This window comes from Mustela nivalis (genome assembly GCF_964662115.1).
Source record: "Mustela nivalis genome assembly, chromosome: 10".
NCBI lineage: Eukaryota > Metazoa > Chordata > Mammalia > Carnivora > Mustelidae > Mustela > Mustela nivalis.
Window position 1 is genome coordinate 105,875,438 of NC_139029.1, and position 18,130 is coordinate 105,893,567.

The 18,130-nt window shown below is 48.6% G+C and overlaps 1 protein-coding gene across 3 annotated transcripts in view; it reads right to left on the bottom strand.

Annotated features, from left to right (window-relative positions):
* Positions 1-439: 439 nt before the first annotated feature.
* The window catches only part of ELAPOR1 (endosome-lysosome associated apoptosis and autophagy regulator 1), a 68,996-nt gene continuing 51,305 nt past the window's right edge, over positions 440-18,130 (bottom strand). The window contains exons 8-23 of one of the 3 annotated variants that reach the window (XM_082687538.1): positions 17,688-17,776; positions 14,075-14,252; positions 13,760-13,888; positions 13,264-13,354; positions 11,222-11,327; positions 10,773-10,910; positions 9,996-10,259; positions 8,064-8,237; positions 5,220-5,400; positions 4,827-4,923; positions 4,252-4,353; positions 2,789-2,915; positions 2,533-2,711; positions 1,845-2,010; positions 1,542-1,597; positions 440-756 (exon numbers count right to left, since the gene is read on the bottom strand). In XM_082687538.1, the coding sequence (XP_082543664.1) occupies positions 657-756; positions 1,542-1,597; positions 1,845-2,010; positions 2,533-2,711; positions 2,789-2,915; positions 4,252-4,353; positions 4,827-4,923; positions 5,220-5,400; positions 8,064-8,237; positions 9,996-10,259; positions 10,773-10,910; positions 11,222-11,327; positions 13,264-13,354; positions 13,760-13,888; positions 14,075-14,252; positions 17,688-17,776 (2,177 nt within the window). In that variant the 3' untranslated portion in view covers positions 440-656. The remainder of the gene's footprint in view (positions 757-1,541; positions 1,598-1,844; positions 2,011-2,532; positions 2,712-2,788; positions 2,916-4,251; positions 4,354-4,826; positions 4,924-5,219; positions 5,401-8,063; positions 8,238-9,995; positions 10,260-10,772; positions 10,911-11,221; positions 11,328-13,263; positions 13,355-13,759; positions 13,889-14,074; positions 14,253-17,687; positions 17,777-18,130) is intronic. The other 2 variants (XM_082687537.1, XM_082687536.1) reach the window with 2 other exon arrangements.

Consider the following 18,130-nt stretch of genomic DNA (forward strand, 5'->3'; position numbering starts at 1 on the left):
CTCTTGTGAGAATATTCATCGCTTATTGAGAAAAAGGAAGTCAAGTACCAGGTTTCAAAAACAAAAGGAAACTTTCCTTATTGCTTCTCTTTGTGCTTATCAAGACTTTTCTTCCCAGACCTGACTCACCTTGCCCTCAGCCTAGCCACGAAACTCAGTCTGAGCTGGTTATCCAGGAGAGAAGAATCCAGACTACCATCACAGACCAGGAGAGAACACCAACACTCTCCTTACCCAGCCTCTCTCCTTAAGAGATCATAAGCAGAGGGCAGATCACCAGAAAAACTCCCAGCTGCTTCTGCCGTTAGGGCAGAGGAAGTTGTTTCTATACTTCAGAAGAGAGAAATATTTTCATTCCGGAGCTCTATGAATTATGAGCAGACGAAGCTATGGCTCTGGCAGCTAGACCATTTTGGGAAACAAGATGCGAGCAAGGGAGTAATATACAAACAAAGTGTGGGTATATTTGACAGGTTTGAGGCAAGCAGAAAGGAGGGTTTGGGTACTCTATAAAAAAACCAGATATCGGAAATCCAAACTTCTTCTGATAAGGCCACAATGAAGAGATTCCCAGCAGGAAGCTGGCAGCCAAATCGCCACAGGCTTGCAAGGTGGTGTGCCCAGGTGAAGAGGCAGGGGAGGCAGGGCAGTGCCTCTTACAGGTCCATGTCTGGGCCTCCTGACGATGTCTTCAGTGGCACGGAGTCAAATCCATCAGGAGTCCTCTGAAAGAGAGATGGTGACAGGAGCTGGCTGCTGCACGGCGGCAAGATGGGGAACAAAGGAGAGAAACGGAAAAGAGGTGACAGGAGGAACCCTTATGGAATTCCTGCTTCCAGTGGCTTTGTGGAAACAGACAGAAGATACCCTCTATTCTTCTTGGTCCTTCCAGTCAGTCAGAGGGTAAGAAAAATCTTTAAAACCCCCTGCTTTGCATCTTTGCTGAATTCTAAAAACCCAGAAAGACTCAAGGGTCCCAGGGTGAATGGTTCTCCCATTGGTCTTTCACACACACACACACACACACACACACACACACACACACACACACACACATCACCCTGCCGGGTTAGCACAAAGGGAATGAGATTCAGCAGTCTAAACTCCTCCCCGCCCTCCCCTGCCCATCCTGGTTACTACCTTCCCACCCACACCTGTTGGATGAACTGGTTCAGGACAGGAGGGAGGTGTGGGCTCTGGCAGGCTAGGGCTGCACAGGGCTGTGGCCCCGGAGGCGTTGCTCAGATGCTCTCTGCTGGCCCCACACCTGGCGACAGTGCTGTCAGCATAGCATTTATGAGCTTCAGATCTGCTCACCCACCCACACACACACACGGAGCCAACTCTCCCAGCTCCACAGCGCTCAGTGGTGAGCAGCGTGGCCTTAGCTATGACTCAGCCCCCACAGGACAGGGCCCAGACATCAGGGGACAGCACCCTCCACTGGTCAAAGGAGAGCCTCACTTCTATCAGAAGTTGATCCTAGGGATCGCCTCTTCCCCACCCTCCGAGAAAAAAAAAAAAAGGGAAATGATTCTTACAACGTGGATGGTTCAATACTCCTTCTGGAAGTTAAAAGGCCCAAACAGTCCATCAACTGGAGTGCATGTTGGGAGAGAAGGAGCCTGGTCAAGAGCAGCCTTGGGCCCCATGGGAAACAGTAATGGTGTGGAAATACAGAAGGCAGAAGCCAGGATTTTGAGGGTGGGGGGCTGGAACAGTAGGAAGGGTGGGGAGTAGAGTAGTGAGTGGTCCCTGAACAGTGTGGGACCATTCAATGTCCTAGGACTGGTGTCTTCTCCAGCCCTCCAGGCTGACCTCAGTGTGCTGGCCAGCCTCCCTACCTTAGAGGTAAATGATTTGATCTTCCCAAAGAGTGACTTCTTGCTGGTAAAAATGAGGTCATCCTCCACGTCCTCGCCTTCCATGATGGCACAGCTGTCAGCGGCTGGCAGGTCGCAGTCCTTGAGGGTAGCGTTCATCACCAGCTTAGAGTACTTGTACTCCAGTCTGTGAGGCAGGGCAATGAGAAAGGTTAGACAAGAAAATGTGGAATAAGAGAGGGGAGAGGGAGAGAGGCTGGGCCCTAAACAGGGAGCCACAGATAAGGAAACTGAAGCCTAGCAAAGTGGTGTGAGGCCTGGGCTTACAGCTAAGGAATCTTGATTTCCAGCTCAGTGATCTTCTTCCCTTAAGGCTAGCTGTGTCTGTGTTCTCAAAGCTTAATAGAAATACTGGAGTGATGAGGTCATTATTTTAATTAGTAATAATAACAACAAACTAAGGATATTCTGCTTTTCCTTTGAGCATCTAACGGTCATTTATAGACCACCATGTGGTACTGTCCCTGTTCAGGAGTCAGGACAGCCAAGGCAGCTGCTGGATAAGTGGCTCAACAAGTCTCTGGCCAGAGTCACAGGGTCCATGGCCAACCCCAGAGAAAAGCCTCATGGATTGAATGCTCAGATGTCCTCTTCCTGGTGCAGTGACCCAACCCTGCCCATCCCCAGACTCCAATACCCCATCACATACTTTTGATTCTTTTTCCAAAAGTAACAGGTCAGGACGGTGAGCAGGATGGCAGTACAGGTGCCTGCAGAGATGCCCACTTTCAGCCAGAAGTCGATGGTTTTGCAGATGGTGACTCTCTGCTCAGGCAGGGAGATGCCACCCGCACACAGCTTTGGCTCGCGCCACACGTAAGTGGTCTTCTGTTGGGGACAAAGACAAGGAACTCAGAGATTACATTCCCTTCTCTCCCAGGACGTCCCTGAGCAGAGAGACCCACCTGGATCCCGGCCACACAGCTGCTCACGATAGCGTGGTAGTCAGCAGGGGAGCAGAGCGGACAAGCAGCCAGGCTCTCCCACAGGAAGTGAAAGTTACAGCCGTCACAGGTCCCATCGGAACATGCGCTAGCAAAGCAGAAAGGAGACGTGAGGACTTATGCGCTGGGTGGTGGCAAGAGCTGGTGGGAGTCCCATCATCTCATAGCTCTCCTCGCCAGACTCTTAGCCCCACCAGGGTCCTTCCCGCTAGTCCTTAATACAGGTTTTGCTCTCCAGTGTCCCTGATAACAAGAGGCCTTCCCAGTCTCCACCAGGTTCTCTACCCTCTGCCCACTTGTTTCTGCTACATCAGATGAGAGCTAATGTCAGGTGTCTGAGCTGTACCATGGCTGCCCCAGCCAACGCCCCCTCAGAGGCTTCTGTTCTCCCCCATGGACCTGTGACATTTTGCAAAAACCTCTTCAATGCAGCTTCCTTGGGCGGGGGTGAGGTGGGGTGCTGGGTTTCAGGAACAGACTTAGGTCATGGATATCTGTTAGTTACTTTACTGCAATGTTTATACCAGCAAGAACAATGGTCTTATATTTTGACACCACAGAGTTAAAATATCTTGCATTGGTCCCCATCTCCCCGAGCAGCTGCTATTTAGAAACAGCATTCCCTTGGGTGCCTGGGTGCCTGGGTGGCTTAGTCGGCTGGGCATGTGCCTTCAGTTCAGGTCATGGTCCCAGGGTCCTGGGATCGAGCCCTGAGTTGGGCTCCCCACTGAGTAGGGAGCCTGCTTCTCCTTCTACCCTTCCCCCCTGTTTGTGCTCTGTCTCTCTGTCTCTCTCTCTCTTTAATAAATAAATAAAATCTTAAAAAAAGAAAGAAACAGCATTCTCCAAACCATCTTCCTCAAGACATTAGCGCCCCTCAACATGTTAGTTGGGGGAAAGAAGGAGGTGGGGGAAGGGTCCTGTCATCAAATTGGTTCCAGAATTCTCAATTCAGCGCACCCAGCTATTAAACTCATAATTGGGTCTTTTGATTACGCAGAGATTGCTAAAACTGTTACTCCTCCTAATAATAGCAAGTACACACCAGACACCACAAGAAGTCCACAAGTCTCCTGGTCTCACTGAAGCCTCAAGATCACCCCCTGAGGGAACTTCTTGTTATCCTCATTTTACAGATAAGGAACAAGAGACCCAGAGAAGATAATAAATGTATCCACGATAACATAGCTGGTAACTGGAGGACATGAATCCAATAGCTGTGCCTAGCTGTCCCCGTAATGGTATGGGATTGTGAGAATAGCTTGGACTCTTCCTTCTGCCCCACTCCTGACACCTGAAGATTGAGAATTTGAAGTCATGACTGTGTCCCCAATAGCCCACTCATGCCTCTCAGAGTGTTTTCTCTTTGACTCTTGGGATGAAACGAGTCCAAAGAAGGGAGACCTTGTTACACACCCCTTTACCTCGGCAGCGACAGACGTCCAGGGGCGGGTTTCAGTGGACTGCATCGGACACGGATGGTGGTCGATCTCCCAGAACTGCAGGACTGGGTCACGTCATTGGACCTGCAGAGCAAGCCAGCCCCCGGTGGGGGTAGAAGTCACTCACCTGTTTCATTGGGGAGTCACTAAGTGAGGTCAGCACCAAACAGTTCCCTTGCTGGGGAAGTCAGGACTTGGGGGTGCACAGGAGTTGGTTTATACACTGTGAGAGTGGGGATCGGGGAGAGCTGGTCAAGGGGAAAGGCATTGGTTCAGGAGAGGTGAGCATAGGCATAACACCGGAGTCTCCTAAGGCAGGAAGGGAAGTCAGCCACAGATAATCCCATATTTCTCCCTGCCTCCAGGGCAGACCTGCCCCAATAATACCCCAGAAGCTGGGACCAGTGAACTCCCAGCCTGTAGCTGTCATGGCTGGGTCAATCTGCTAGACATCGGACATGTTCTGGCTTGATAAGTAGGTGGCTGGAGAGAGGGATGCACCAGAAACGGTGGCGGGGCTAGGTTTCCCTTGCATCGGCCTGGTCTCTCATCTTCACCTATAAAAGAAGATCACGTCCGGTATTCCCAAGGACTCCGGGTGGAAAAGTTCAGCTGGGGAGGTGATTCCATCCAGAGTCATATCTGTTGTCACCCCTGCCAAATTAGAGCTCCTAATTAGTTGTCACTAGTAGCATGAGCCAGCAACCACTTCAATTCTTCCAATACCTGTCAACATCCAACCTTCCTCCATCTCCTCACATTCCCGACTGGCTCATGAAAGGGTAAACCAAGGTTTGTCAGAGGCCCCAGGATGGAATACAAAACAGAGATCAAGAGGGTGGGCCCCTCATCTGGGGCCTTTTTATCTCAGAGCCTGGTAGCCTCACTCTCTCTTACACACTCACACACACTCACACACTCACACAGGCTGGAGCAGCTGGGTCACTCACCGATGAGACGGTCGGCGAGGCTGACAGGCTGCGAGGACACTCCAGCCTTGTAGCCTGTCACCTCCGGGGGGATGATGACCGCCTGGCAGACGTAGGCTGTGATGGATTTGGAGAAACCCGACTCACCCTCAGGAATCCGGAGGTCGGTGACATTGTCGGCACACACGGACATTTTCTTACCCTGGGTAGGGGGACGTAGGGAGGAAGGAGTGGGAAGGAGTGAATGGTCACACAATTCCCAAAGGGGAAGAGGGCACATTGCTTTCACATCTGAAATTTCAGCCTTCCAGTGGTATGCTGCAGTGGAATGATTTCATCCTAGATCTAATTACAAGACACATTTTTTTTTTTTTAAAGCTAAAAATAAGGCCTCGGTGTCCTAGTTTCTGGAACTCTGGCCCAGAGGTCGCCAAGCCTTTTTGTTTCCTCGGAGTCACGTGGGAGCCTCATATAAGCAGGGTTGGGATGGTGGCAAAGACCTGGAGTTCTAATCTACCAGCCCACCAGTTAATAGTCTTCCTTCTCCTAGCCAGACTTCTAGATAGATACTGAAATATATAACCGAGTCTCTGAAGTTTTTGAACATCTGGCTTGGCTCACATTCCCTCTCTATCTCCCTTAGTGCTTGTCGTGAGAGCACTTTCCAGACAGATTCCCAGCAGTTAAAACAGACCCCACAACTAGCCCCCTCCCTGCCTTGAGATAGGACATCTTAGAAATAATTGGAACCTAATCCACTAAAAAAAAAAAAAAAAAAAAAAAGTACCAAGTGAAGAAAGTCTGTGTTTATGTAGAAAACATGACAAGAAATAAAATGTTCTCTAACAACCCTCACTGTAGAGAACTCTGGAAGATGGTAAGATTAAGTCTCCTTCTTCCTGGAGATTTTGTAATAGAGGAAATACTGAGGTATTATTCCTTCAACAACATTACATTTATGGAATATCAGTATATAATGTGTCAGCATAAAATCATTTGTTCACTACTTTAAATTTGAGTGTACTAAACCCAAAGAGTAAGTACAAAAGCACTTATTCAAAAGGATATGTACACCCCTAAGTTTACTGCAGCATTATTTACAAAAGCCAAATTGTGGAAGCAGCCCAAGTACCCACTGATAAATTAATGGATAAAGAAGATGTGGCATATATACACAATGGAGTATTATTTAGCCATAAAAAGGAATGAAATTCTGCCTTTTGCAACAACATGGCTGGAGCTAGAGAGTATTATGCTAAGAGAAATAAACCAGTCAGAGAAAGACAAATACTATATGATTTCACTCATATGTGGAATTTAAGAAAGAAAATAAATGAACAAAGGAAAAAAGAGAGAGAGAGAGGGAGGCAAACCAGAAAAGAGACTCTAAACTATAGAGAACAAGCTGATGGGTGGGAGGGTGGGTGAAACAGGTGATGGAGACTAAGGAATGTACTTGTGATGAGCACCAGGTCATGTATGGAAGTGTCGAATCACTACATTGTACTCCTGAAACTAAGGTAAAACTACGTTACATTCTAGTAATGTATGTTAACTACCTATACTGGAATTAAAATTAAAAGCTTAATAAAATGTTTAAGAATGGAAGTGTCCTAAGCATTTACCCTGTCAGATTTCCAATATTCTAAATTTTATTACAAGTGAAGTTATGTCAATTGCTAAATCTGGTGATTCTTAGTTTATTTTTCAGATTGTAAGAAATTAGGGACAAGAGAACAGAAAGAAACCTTTGCGTTATGGTAAAACAAAGACCCATTTTTGTCTTTGAACTAACAGTAGTGTGACAGCAACAGGAGACATTTCTGAAAAGAATAAAGGGGAAAAAACCAAAAAGTCAATCTCTCCAAATTCCCTGTCTTCATCTCTCTCCCCACTCACTGAATGAAACTTTTGCTACATGGATCTTGCTTTAATCAGCCTCAGTTTCTGAGTTACCACTAACTCCTTGGAAACTTCATTTGAACTTTAAAGACTTGTAAAAACAAGATAGAGACATGCATCTCTAATCTTCCATAGATTATTTCTTTTTTAAAATTAAGATATAATTGCCATAGAACATTGATTGGTTTATTTCTTGGCGTGTTCTCTATACAAACACAAATCAACTTTTTTCACATGTTCCAGAAGGTGGTAGAAGACTGACTGTGTGTTAAGTGAGGTCTCACTGCCACACAGGGTCACAGACTAAAGGCTCAAGATGCCCTTTATTTTGCTGCATTTGAAACTATCTCTCCGACTGCTAATCCTGGCTTGTTTGTAATTTAGTTAAGTGCTGTAGTGCTGGGATTACTCTTTACATTTCTGTCTTTGACTTGTACATCCAACACATTTACAGCAGCGTGAAATGGCTAAAGGTAACATTCTTCCCATATCCTGGAAAGCCTTTCACATCCCTTTTAAAAAACTGCCCACAAAGTTTCTTAGAGATGAACTACATACAGTTTATTTTATCCAGTCTTTAGGAAACAAATGTCAAATGCCTTGATTAGTGAAGACTGCTCAGACTGCTCTTTAAAGGGAAAAAAAAAAAATCTTCCTCTGGCATTGTTTTTTTTTTTTTTTCCTCTGGCATTGTTTTTTAATATTCAGTTTGAAAGAATTAAAGTCAGGTAGGAGTAAATGAATATCTTAACTCAAACACCTTTATTTTCCTAAATGTTTATATTCCAAATGATTTAATTTTAGAGGAAAACGTCCTCCGAGAGAATTATCATCACTTAGAAACGCTGGCGTCTTCTCAGTCGCCTGCTGCCTGGTTTTTTGGCTTTGCGCCTGTGTCCATCTCTGGCTCTGACCCTCTGGTGTCCCATTTCGATATGATGCCCCGGCACTCACACAGCTTACCTCGTTTCCACACAGACTGAGGGTAAAGTGGTGGAAATATTTCAGCCCTTTGGAAGTGAAGCTTGGCCCTCCAGCCAGAGAGACGGTGTTTGCCAAAGCCAAGAAGTTGTAGTCCAACCCCCTGGTCGGAGTGCTGGTGGAGAAGGTGCAGTCATTGTAGCACAAAGAGTGGATCTGAGGGGAAAGGCTCGGTCAGGTGGGCTGTTCGGGCGGGGCCTGAAGGGGACTGTATGGAGAGTGGCAGCTATTATCCCCAGCCTGGTCCAGTCCAGGAGTGAGAGAAGCAGACGTAAGGATTGGTTGGGTATTAAAATAAGGGAAATGGGCTAGTGAGGGTTATGTACATCCCACAGTGCACTTGTTAGCACGTATATGGTATACAGACCCGAGTCTACTATTTTTCAGTAAGGAATTCAGTCAGATTTTATAGCCTTGTCCCTCGGCCTAGATGGCTGAACTCTCTCTCAGGACTTAAGGTAGCCCCTTCTTGCTTTTTAGCAGAAGACAGGGAGGCGCGAACTAGAAGGGTATTCCGGATGGCAGAAAAGAAGCTATAAGCCTTTCCCGTGCCCCATTTAAAAGTCACTGAAGCCTGCCTCCTCTCTCCCAGGTTCTCTGCAGGACGCTGAGCCTCAGAGGGGATTTAGGGGACCTGGGTGCTTTTGACTCAGGTCATGACCTTATGGGTCCTGATCTTGTGGGTCATGAAATGGAGCCCCACAAGGGGCTCTGTGCTCAGCATGAAGTCAGCTTCTCTCCCTCTCTCTCTGTCCTCTTGCTCTCCTTCTCTCCCTCTTTGGCATAAATAATAATAATAATAAATAATAATAAGTAATAAATAAATAAATCTTTAAAAAGAGGGGATTACATCCAATAAACCCCATAAACACCTTACTCCTTTCTAGAATCTCCGTTCAGCAGCAGCCTTATGCAACTGTCATTCCCTCCCTCAGCGGCAGAGGGAGCCCTAGGGGACGAAGTTTGCAGCAAAGGCCTGGGGTGCCTGGAAGAGGTTCCCCAGGTCTCAGAACTGTGGCATTTACTGCACAGCTAAACTAAGCAGCATTTGCAGACTGTATAAATAATGCCTCACAGATGTTTGTGTATCGATGTGTCTGTGATAAGTAAAATATAAGTTCATTTAAAAAGGATTAATGATTTGTCTCCCTCCCTGTCCGCAAGAGACTCTTTTAATCTCAGGAAACAAACAGGGTTGCTGGAGGGGAGGGGGGTGGGAAGGATGGGGTGGCTGCGTGATGGACACTGAGGAGGGTATGTGCTCTGGTGAGTGCTGTGAATTGTGAATGAATGATGATTCACAGACCTGTATCCCTGGGGCAAATAATACATTATATGTTAATAATAAATAAATAAATAAGCGTTAATGAATACTTAAGAACTTTTCATCATAGTACTTTCTTAGCTTCAGAAAGTGCATGGGGGCAACAGCACTGTTATTTTACTTTAGAAAAAACCTCTAGGATAAAAGACAGCAATGCCAGTTAACCGTATGTCCCAGTGATGGTGGGTTGCCTTCCCAAAGGAGAGGGGGGCCAACTCCCATGACAACAGGCTGCACTGAAGTAGGCTGAATGTGAGCCCAAGCTCTCATTCCTTCCCTTTAGGTCTCTGCAGAGATGCCAAATAACCCTCTGGACCGGATGGTCACAGATCTCCCTAACCCACCCCGTGAAGATGAGACTTGTCATGGCTGAGGCCTAGACCCTGAAAACCAACTTCTCTGCAGCTAAGAACTTGCTCTCCACACTCAAAGCCTGGGCAGGTATCCTCAAGGACTCTAACCTGGGAGTGAGCTACAGGGAATGCTTGGCTATCGACCCCTCAAGAGCCCCCCCCCCCCCAGGTCCTGGCACCCTCTGAGGTGGTCCATTCAGAGATCCAAGGTTAGAATGCATGATACATGGTTGGCACCTTGTTGCTCTTGGTCCCTGGACCGCAGGGCACACAGGCCTGGATGCCGTAAGGCTGGTGGGCCTTCAGGATTGTGTTCGGGGGGCAGGAGTGGCAGGTTCCTGAGTCCCGATCGATGTAGTAGCCAGGAGGACAAGAGGTGCAGGAGGAGCCCATGTCAGAGGCTTCCAGGGCACAGGGACGGCAGTAGGAGGCCACCCCGTCCATGACGTTGGTGATATTGATGGAGTAGATTTTGGCGACATCATTGGTGTACTTCCTGCCCTGGAAACGGGAGGAGAGAGGGGAGAGGCCTGAGATGTCAGCAGCAATTGGGTTCTCTAGAAATAGCAAATGACTACTTAACCCTCTTTACCCTCCAGTACTTGAGAAAAATCTGAGAAGCATACTATTCTTCTTCACTGAAGAGTAGTCCTTTGTGAACATTTTGTGTCACATTAAACCAACACGAGCCCATTCTAAATGTTCTATAAAAATATTAAGTGCCACAGGAGAAATATGCAGTAGATACCATTACATGAAAAAAGCAGGTCTCTTCCTTGTGAAAGGGGACAAAAAATGTACTTGAACTTTTAGTGCCATCTTCCTGGGAAGTCATTTGGACAAGGCCAGATGCTTCTCAGGGGTGGGAATAGGCCGTTCCGTGCTTGACTCTTTCAGATCCTTCGAACCCTTGGGTTCTGAACCTCACACTCATACTTAAGCTACTTCCAGGAATTATCCTGGCTCAGAGGTCTCTTCTGGAAGCCAGGGGTCTGGAGAAGGGCAGCAGCTTACCGTCTCATGAAAAGTTGTCCTCTGGAAGGCCCAGGTGAAGCTCATGGTAGCATTCTCCTCAATGATATAGGTGTAAGACTGTTTGCCTTTGGAACCTTTCCATGTCTCCACGGGAGTATTGGTCCTAGAATTCACACCCTGAATCCAAGATAGATAAGTGAAGAAGGCACAGTGGCTGGGTGGCTGGCTGGTGTGCATGGGGGGTGGGGGGGACAGTGTTCCCATACTGCTGCCATCCCGGCGGTCAGAACAGTCGGTCAGACCCATGTTAAACTGTGAAGTCCCTGAAGGACAGTCTAGGCCCTTCTGTGAAGTTACTATAAACAGGGCCATCAGTTACACTGGCGCACCAAAGGGGGCCGGCGGTCAGTTATGTTGATGGCCAAAGGGAGCCAACTTTCACAATAGTTCCCCGAAGCCCCACAGCAGACAAAGAAAGGGAAACATACCACCATGAAGTAGAGCTCACAATTCACAGAACAGATGGTCTCAAAGACAAAGGTGATCCTGGCCACCTCTTTATTCTCTGTGTCTGCCGTCACTGACTGTGGAGGTCTGTGGGGGCAGAAATGAAAAGTCAGCTCCCAAGACCAGGCAGTGCTTCCTGAAGAGCCCAGACAGCAGCAAAAGGTCTGCTGGGGGACAGGATTAAGTTCTGAGGACTTTGGAAAGAGCACGGATTAAGTCCAATTCTGCCACCTGGCTATGCGATCAAATTGCAGTTTCCTCATCTGTAAAATGAAGGTGATAATACCTTTCTTATTTACCTTCCATCACTGTGGTGCGACCCAAGGGCATAACAGAGGGAGGAGTGCTTTGTAACATGCTCTAGAATCTCACTAGCAGAGTGGGGTCCTCAGACCAGCAGCATCGCCCTCACCCAAGCTTATCAGAGGCCCGGAACCTCAGGCCCCCCCCACAGACCCACTGAATCAGAATCTGCACGTTAACGTGATTCCCAGGTGATGCAGAAACACATCAAGGTTCCAGAGTACCTACATGCACTTAGCAGCTCACTCTCTGGGGTGGTGAGAGATTTTCTCGGGTCCAATGAGCAGATATTTCAATTTGTCATCTCTTCAACCAAGTTCTCAGGCTGGTCCTTCTTTTGGGAAGACAGAGCCAAGCCCCAGGGGGCAGGTGGGGTAGGGGTGGTGAGTGGAAGAGGTGAGGAACCACTCTCCTGGAGCAGTCAGCTTTGCAAATTAAAATGTCCTTTTGGGAATGTTACCCCCATCCCTCCAAAGCCTAAAAACCGAGCTCACCCTGCAAATGGGTTATAAATTAATTTACACTGCTCAGCGATAAGCTGAGTAAATTAAGTAAGTAAATTAAGGGAAGAGACATTATTCCTTTTGAGCAACTACCATGGGCTTGAGCACTGTGCCAGTGATGGAAAGGAGGGAGCTTGAAGAAGATAATGGAGAAGCCAGACTGGCAATAGGGAAATGCATTCAGCAGTCCTCCCTCATCTTGAAAGCTCATATGGGCAGAAGAATTCACTTTGGCTTTGGAAATCCATTTATGGCTTTTCTTTTGTCCTTGGCCATTTGCTTGTGTCCCAAGAACCACCAGTCCCAACTCCTATCTACACAGTTATGCTAACCACTGGGCTGGAAAAATCATCTCAACCTGAGTTAGTCCAAAGTCACAGACTATCAATCCCCCTGTTTTACCAACGAGGAGCCTGAAGCCTACAGCAGCATGGTGACTTCCCCGAGTTCACAAAGCCAATAACTGGTGAAGTTCAAGTGCCTGTTTTCAGTAGAGTGTTCTTTTCACCACACCACATTGCCTGTAGTCTTTATTTTAATGGCAAACGCATTGCTTAATGTCCTAGGTCTTCTTGGGATATGGGGATCATTATGACAGCAAGAGCCATCCATTTCAGTCTTCTTGTCCCAAATGAAGACGAACTGTCTGTGGATACTTCTGGCCTTCTTTGTAAATTTTTTAAAATTTATTTATTTACTTTGGGTTTATTTACTTATTTTAGAGAGAGAGAAAGTACACAGTGGGGAGGGGCAGAGGGAGAGAGAGGATCTCAAGCAGAGTCCCTCCTGAGCTCAGAGCACAATGCGGGGCTCCATCCCACAACCATGAGATCATGACCTGAGCCGAAATCCAGAGTCGGATGCTTAACCGACTAAGCCACACAGGCACCCCTGGCCTTCTTTTTAAAAGTTGTGCGTTTGTTTGTAACATTTTATCTGATGGCGTGAAGAGGGAGAATTCAAGTAGCGAGCGTGTGGCCAATCCATGAGAGAAGCCAGGTGTGAGAGAGTGCCAGTGGGAGGTCCACCAGTGTGGGCAGCAACTAGGAAACCACCTGAACATTCAGGTTAATGCTCTCAGACCACTACCCTGCTCCCCTCTGTTCTGAACTCATGCTTCCACACGCCAGAACCCTCTCCTCTACAACACTCCAAGCTATGTGGGACTTGGATGTGGTCAAGGTGGCGTGGGCTTCCCTTAGCTCTGTATCCCTCACCTGAATCCTGGCACAACCAGAGTGAGAATCATGAAGTCATTGTCTGAGGCTCCAACAGCTGTATATATGTGATCACCGGCCACTTCCCAGCCTGGAAAAGGAGAGGGGAGAGTCAGTGTCCCAGGGGTCCCAGGTGCAGGGAAACATGCACCCAGCTGACACTCTGAGAGAGAGAGAGAGAGAACACCGTCCTTTGAGGCATCCAGACCCACCACCAAAGCAAAACCATGTTATCTATCCTGCTACTTCGGTCAAAGACTCTGAAGATCTTAGAGCAAGCCCTTTGGAGTGTGTGCACATGGTTGCTAGCTCTGGTTCTATCTACAAAACTAAGGTCTGGCAGAACGAACGTCCATGGGGAGTGGAACATTCCAGAGGATACATGGCGTGATTAGCTCATTTTTCTGGGGATATCACTGTTATGAAGAAATGTGAAGCGGGAGAGCTCCCCGGTCAGCAGGGAGCTGACAGCTCACTGCGGTGAGGAGGTACTCACCAGTCATGCCCTTGTACTCAAAGTTGATCCCACTGAGGACTGTGGTTTCCATGTTCGAGGGCAGTGTGTTCCACCATTTGTATTCGAATCCTACTGCTGGCTCAGTCCCAGCTGGACAGTGGCTGCAATCTGGGGGAACCACAAGATCCGTGCCTTCAGCAATGAGGCCGCAGTCACCCTGACGGGAGCTGCCGTCCCTCAGACAAGGGACAACAGTGGTGGGCAGTGTGCATGTTCCACTGACCGCTCTGAGTGCCACGCCACCCACCCAGGTAGGGGACATGGGAATGGACAGGACGCAGACAGAGAGGTTACCAGAGCCGTTGGAGTAAGAGCCGTAAGGGCAGGGCTCACAGCTGCTGTTGTTGGTTTTGAAGAAGCCCGGGTTGCAGGGCGGGCAGCGGGTCTTCACCCCAGAGGCAGGCAGCTTCACGGCCCCCTCGAGATCCTCTCCACAGATCTTCGGCTGGGCCCATTTGTACATGAGCTGGGTCTGCAGAAACGGATGAAGAATGGCTCAGCCTGTGTGGGATTTAGCACATCTTTAGAGTGGTGGTGGTAGGGGCTACTCGGGTCTATGATGAAAGTTTCATGAGGGTAGGGGACCCCCTTCTGGTCACCAATATATTCCATGCTCCTGGCCCAGAGGCCGGCACATGGCCGTGCTCAGTAAATATCCGCTAAGTGTTGCCTGGATGAAGAAGGGTATACTCAGTGAGGACATGTGTGACAGGGAGAAGGGAAGGACCAGTTGTCTCCAGAGAAAGCTCTGGTTCCAGTGTAGCATCTTATGACTACCAAGGTCACAGGAAAAGTAGCTGATGAAAATCCCAAAACATAAAAAGGGATGCCTCCATGTGTCTTCCAAGTATTTTTCTTGCTTTTGCATTCATTCAGTAGACATGTATAGAAGCCTACTACACTTCTATGCCAGAACTGGGGGCTCAGCAATGGAAGAGACATGGCTCCTTCCCTTAAGGGGCTCACCATCTAGCAAGGACAACAGTCGCGTAAGAACAATCTGTGTGGGTGGATGGATACTGTCTTGATGGGACATCAAGACAAAAGGGACAATGTTGGCCAAGGGCTACAAACTTCCAGTTATAAGACCAGTAAGTTCTGGGGCACTAAGTTGCATCAAGGTGATTACAGTTAATAGTACTATACTACTGTATATACCCGAGAGCTGCTTAGAGAGTAGATCTTAAATGTTTTCACCACACAAAAGGATAATTATGTTATATCATGGAGGTGTTAATTAATGCTATGGTGGTCAGCATTTTGCAATATATAAGTATATCAAATGAATACAGTGGTCACCTTAAGCTTACATAAAGTTATGCATCAATTACATCTCGATGAAGTTGGGGGTAATGGGAAGAGGAACGGTCAGCCATCAGATCAGTGGACAAGGAAAACACTGTATCTGTCACTCCGTAGGGCCATCCCTACTCTTTTGATGGAGGTATGGGATACAGAAGAGGGGATGACATGGGGAGGCTCCTGGTTCCGCAGGGGAAAGCTACTTGTGTGGCCCTTGGGCCAAGTCAGAGATAAAAGGTGTAATCTACAAGAGCAAATTGCATTGAAGGGACGATGCTCCGGGCAGCACAGCAATGCATGTGAAAAGGTGGACCAATAAGGCATCCATCCACTTTACTCAGCATAAGAAAGGACAAGTCTTAAGAGAAGCCTGTGCTGTCTTGGGTCCTGGGGCTCCTCTCCTGACCCTCTCCGTTCCACCGTTCCACCCACCGTGAAGAGACTCCTCCCTGTGAAGAGCAGCCAATGGCCAGAGCCCCAAACTTGGGCTCTAACCTGGGTGCTCTCTTCCTGCTTGTCCCCCGAGTCTGATGGACAGAAGGGTCTGGGGAGCAGGAACATTGACTGGGGCCATCTCCTGGAGCAGCACATGCAGCAGACCCGGAGGACTGGTCAACCTGTCCCTGGGGAACCACCAAGTCACGGCAAAGACCATAAGGGCGATCATGGGAGTGGACTCAAGTTATGGCCCTTGATTTAAAAATACAGTTTAGAAGACAAAATGAAAGCATGAGACAGAGCAGAGCCAGTGCAGGCGTGAGAGCTCTGCAAGGCAATCCTGATGAATGCATACTCATGTGCACTCATGCTGCAGGGCTCCTCCCCTGAGCCTTGGCTGGGCTGCCAGGAGGAGCAATGGCTCTGGCCCCTCTGAGCATCCAGAGGCCCCAGGCTGTTCTGGCAAGGGCAGACGCCCCCGCTGGCAGGCAGCAGAGCTCGCTGCCCCTCCAGAGGGCCTTGGCTGGAGGTAGGAGAGGATATTGGAGCAGAAGGAAGCAAAGACCACCACATTCAGCCCCATGTTATGCCAAGGGGGGAGAAGAGCAGCAGGATTCAACGTCCCCATTTAATTAGTGAGTCAACTGATGCCAAGAAGATGAAAATGATTTTTACAAGGTCATACAGAATCCCAGACACTGCACAACAGAGGTAAAACTGATGAGATGTGTAGCCATTCTCCCTCGGCTGCTGGGGGAGAGAACGATGCTCGAAACACGAGGGCAGGTGTGGGGAAGGGTGAGGAGTAAGAGAGGATGATGAAAAGCAGTCACTGCTAAGGACCAGACTTTATCCCATGCTTATCTGGCAAGAGGAGAATTCATCCAGCCGCCCAACCAGGAAACACTTACGCATCCTAATAATAGCCAAGCCTATGTTTAACGCTGAATGCAAATTTCCCAACTTCTATCTTTCTGGGAGGCTGTGGTTTAGGGATACAGACAATTCATCTGGAACCTCTGATCTAAGACAAATCCTTCCACTCGTGCCCCTGAGCCATCCCAGCTCACTTTCTGCTGTTCCTCGAATTTGCTGGACACAAGTCAGCCTCCTCCACATGTGCTGTGTGCACGGAAACCACCGTGGCCACCCCTTGTCTCACTCAGGTCTCTGTTCAAATGTTACGTCCTCAAATGTCATCCCAACCCTCTCTAAAACAGCATTGTCACCCTTTGTCATTCTCTGTCTTTTCATCTTTTCTTAATTTTTTGCTTCCACTCACTACCATCTGATATACTCTTATTTATGTTTTATCTGTTGTCTCTCTTTCCACTTGCTCCCCAGCAAGAAAGAAGCCCCGTAAAAGTAGATGTTCCCCGACCCTGTTTGGTTAACTGCTGTATGGGAGGTACCAGGCACAGGCACAGTAACTGACTTTTGAACATGTGACCTCCTCTGAAAGGCCTTCCCTGGCTCCCCAGTCCTGGTCACGGCTCTCCCGGAGGCCCCCAGGCCCCTGCACTTCCTCCTCCTGTTCTCATCTCTCACCTTCCCTCCCGGAACAGTGAGCTCTGGGAGGGCAGGGCAGGAGCCTTCATCACGGGACCCCCAGCCGGGGCACAAGGCCTGGCAGAGCATTTGTTCTCAAATCACGCCTGCTGACTCAGAGGTGACGCAGACTACAAAGGAAAGACTCTCTGAGGCAGAAAGCCTGGGGGAAAGAAGGAACCAGCAGAGACAGAACAGTCAGCCCATTCTCCAGTGAGACAGGAAATGGGAATGAATTCCCTTTGCCAGCCGACAAAAGCAGCGCTGAGGGGACAGGTCTGATGAGTTCCATGAGGAAATAAGAGCACCGTGGCCCAGAGGCGCCAAGCGAATGGGAGAAACCAAGCAAAAGAAAATGCAATGGCTTTTTTGCAACAGAGCATGTGTGAATAAGCGGTGGAACAAATGGGGCAAAAACAGTTTCTGACCTGAAGATGAAAGAGGCCATCTCGCTTTGCCTCCCCACTCTCCCTCCCAGGCCCTGGAGTCCCCACAGAGGTCTGTGGGATTTTCTCCCTGCCAGCTCCACTGACTTCTGGAACCCCAAATATAGTAAAGCCCAAGGAGTGGGCAAAGGAGCTATCTGGGGGCCAAGGGGCTCCAAGACCATGCTACCCACCTCTCCGTTGGCATCACAGGCTGTGTGAGTATAGAAGTAATCTTTATCCGTGCAGGCCGGGCGCACTTTGCAGGAGGAGGATCCCTTCTCTAAATTGTAAAAGCAAGGACAAATAGGTGAAGTCATGTAAGAAATCAGAGCTCTTCACCACTTGCTCATGACCCTAGGACCTCCAAGACCCTGGGGTACAGCACACAAACACAGGTATTGCGGGAAGAAGAAAATCCAGCCTACCCACCCTTCCTTCTGCTTCGCTTCCAGAACCTAAAGCCCCACTCAGATACCCCCTTTGCACCTGTCCCTGGTGCTATGAGAAGGCACTGGCGGGCAGGGCATCAGGAAGGGGACGCGCCAGCGGGCCAGTGAGAGGGGTGGGGAGCCAGAGACAGCATCTTCCAGGCTAACCACAACTAACGCGGTTTTTTGAGACCTGCCATGTTCCA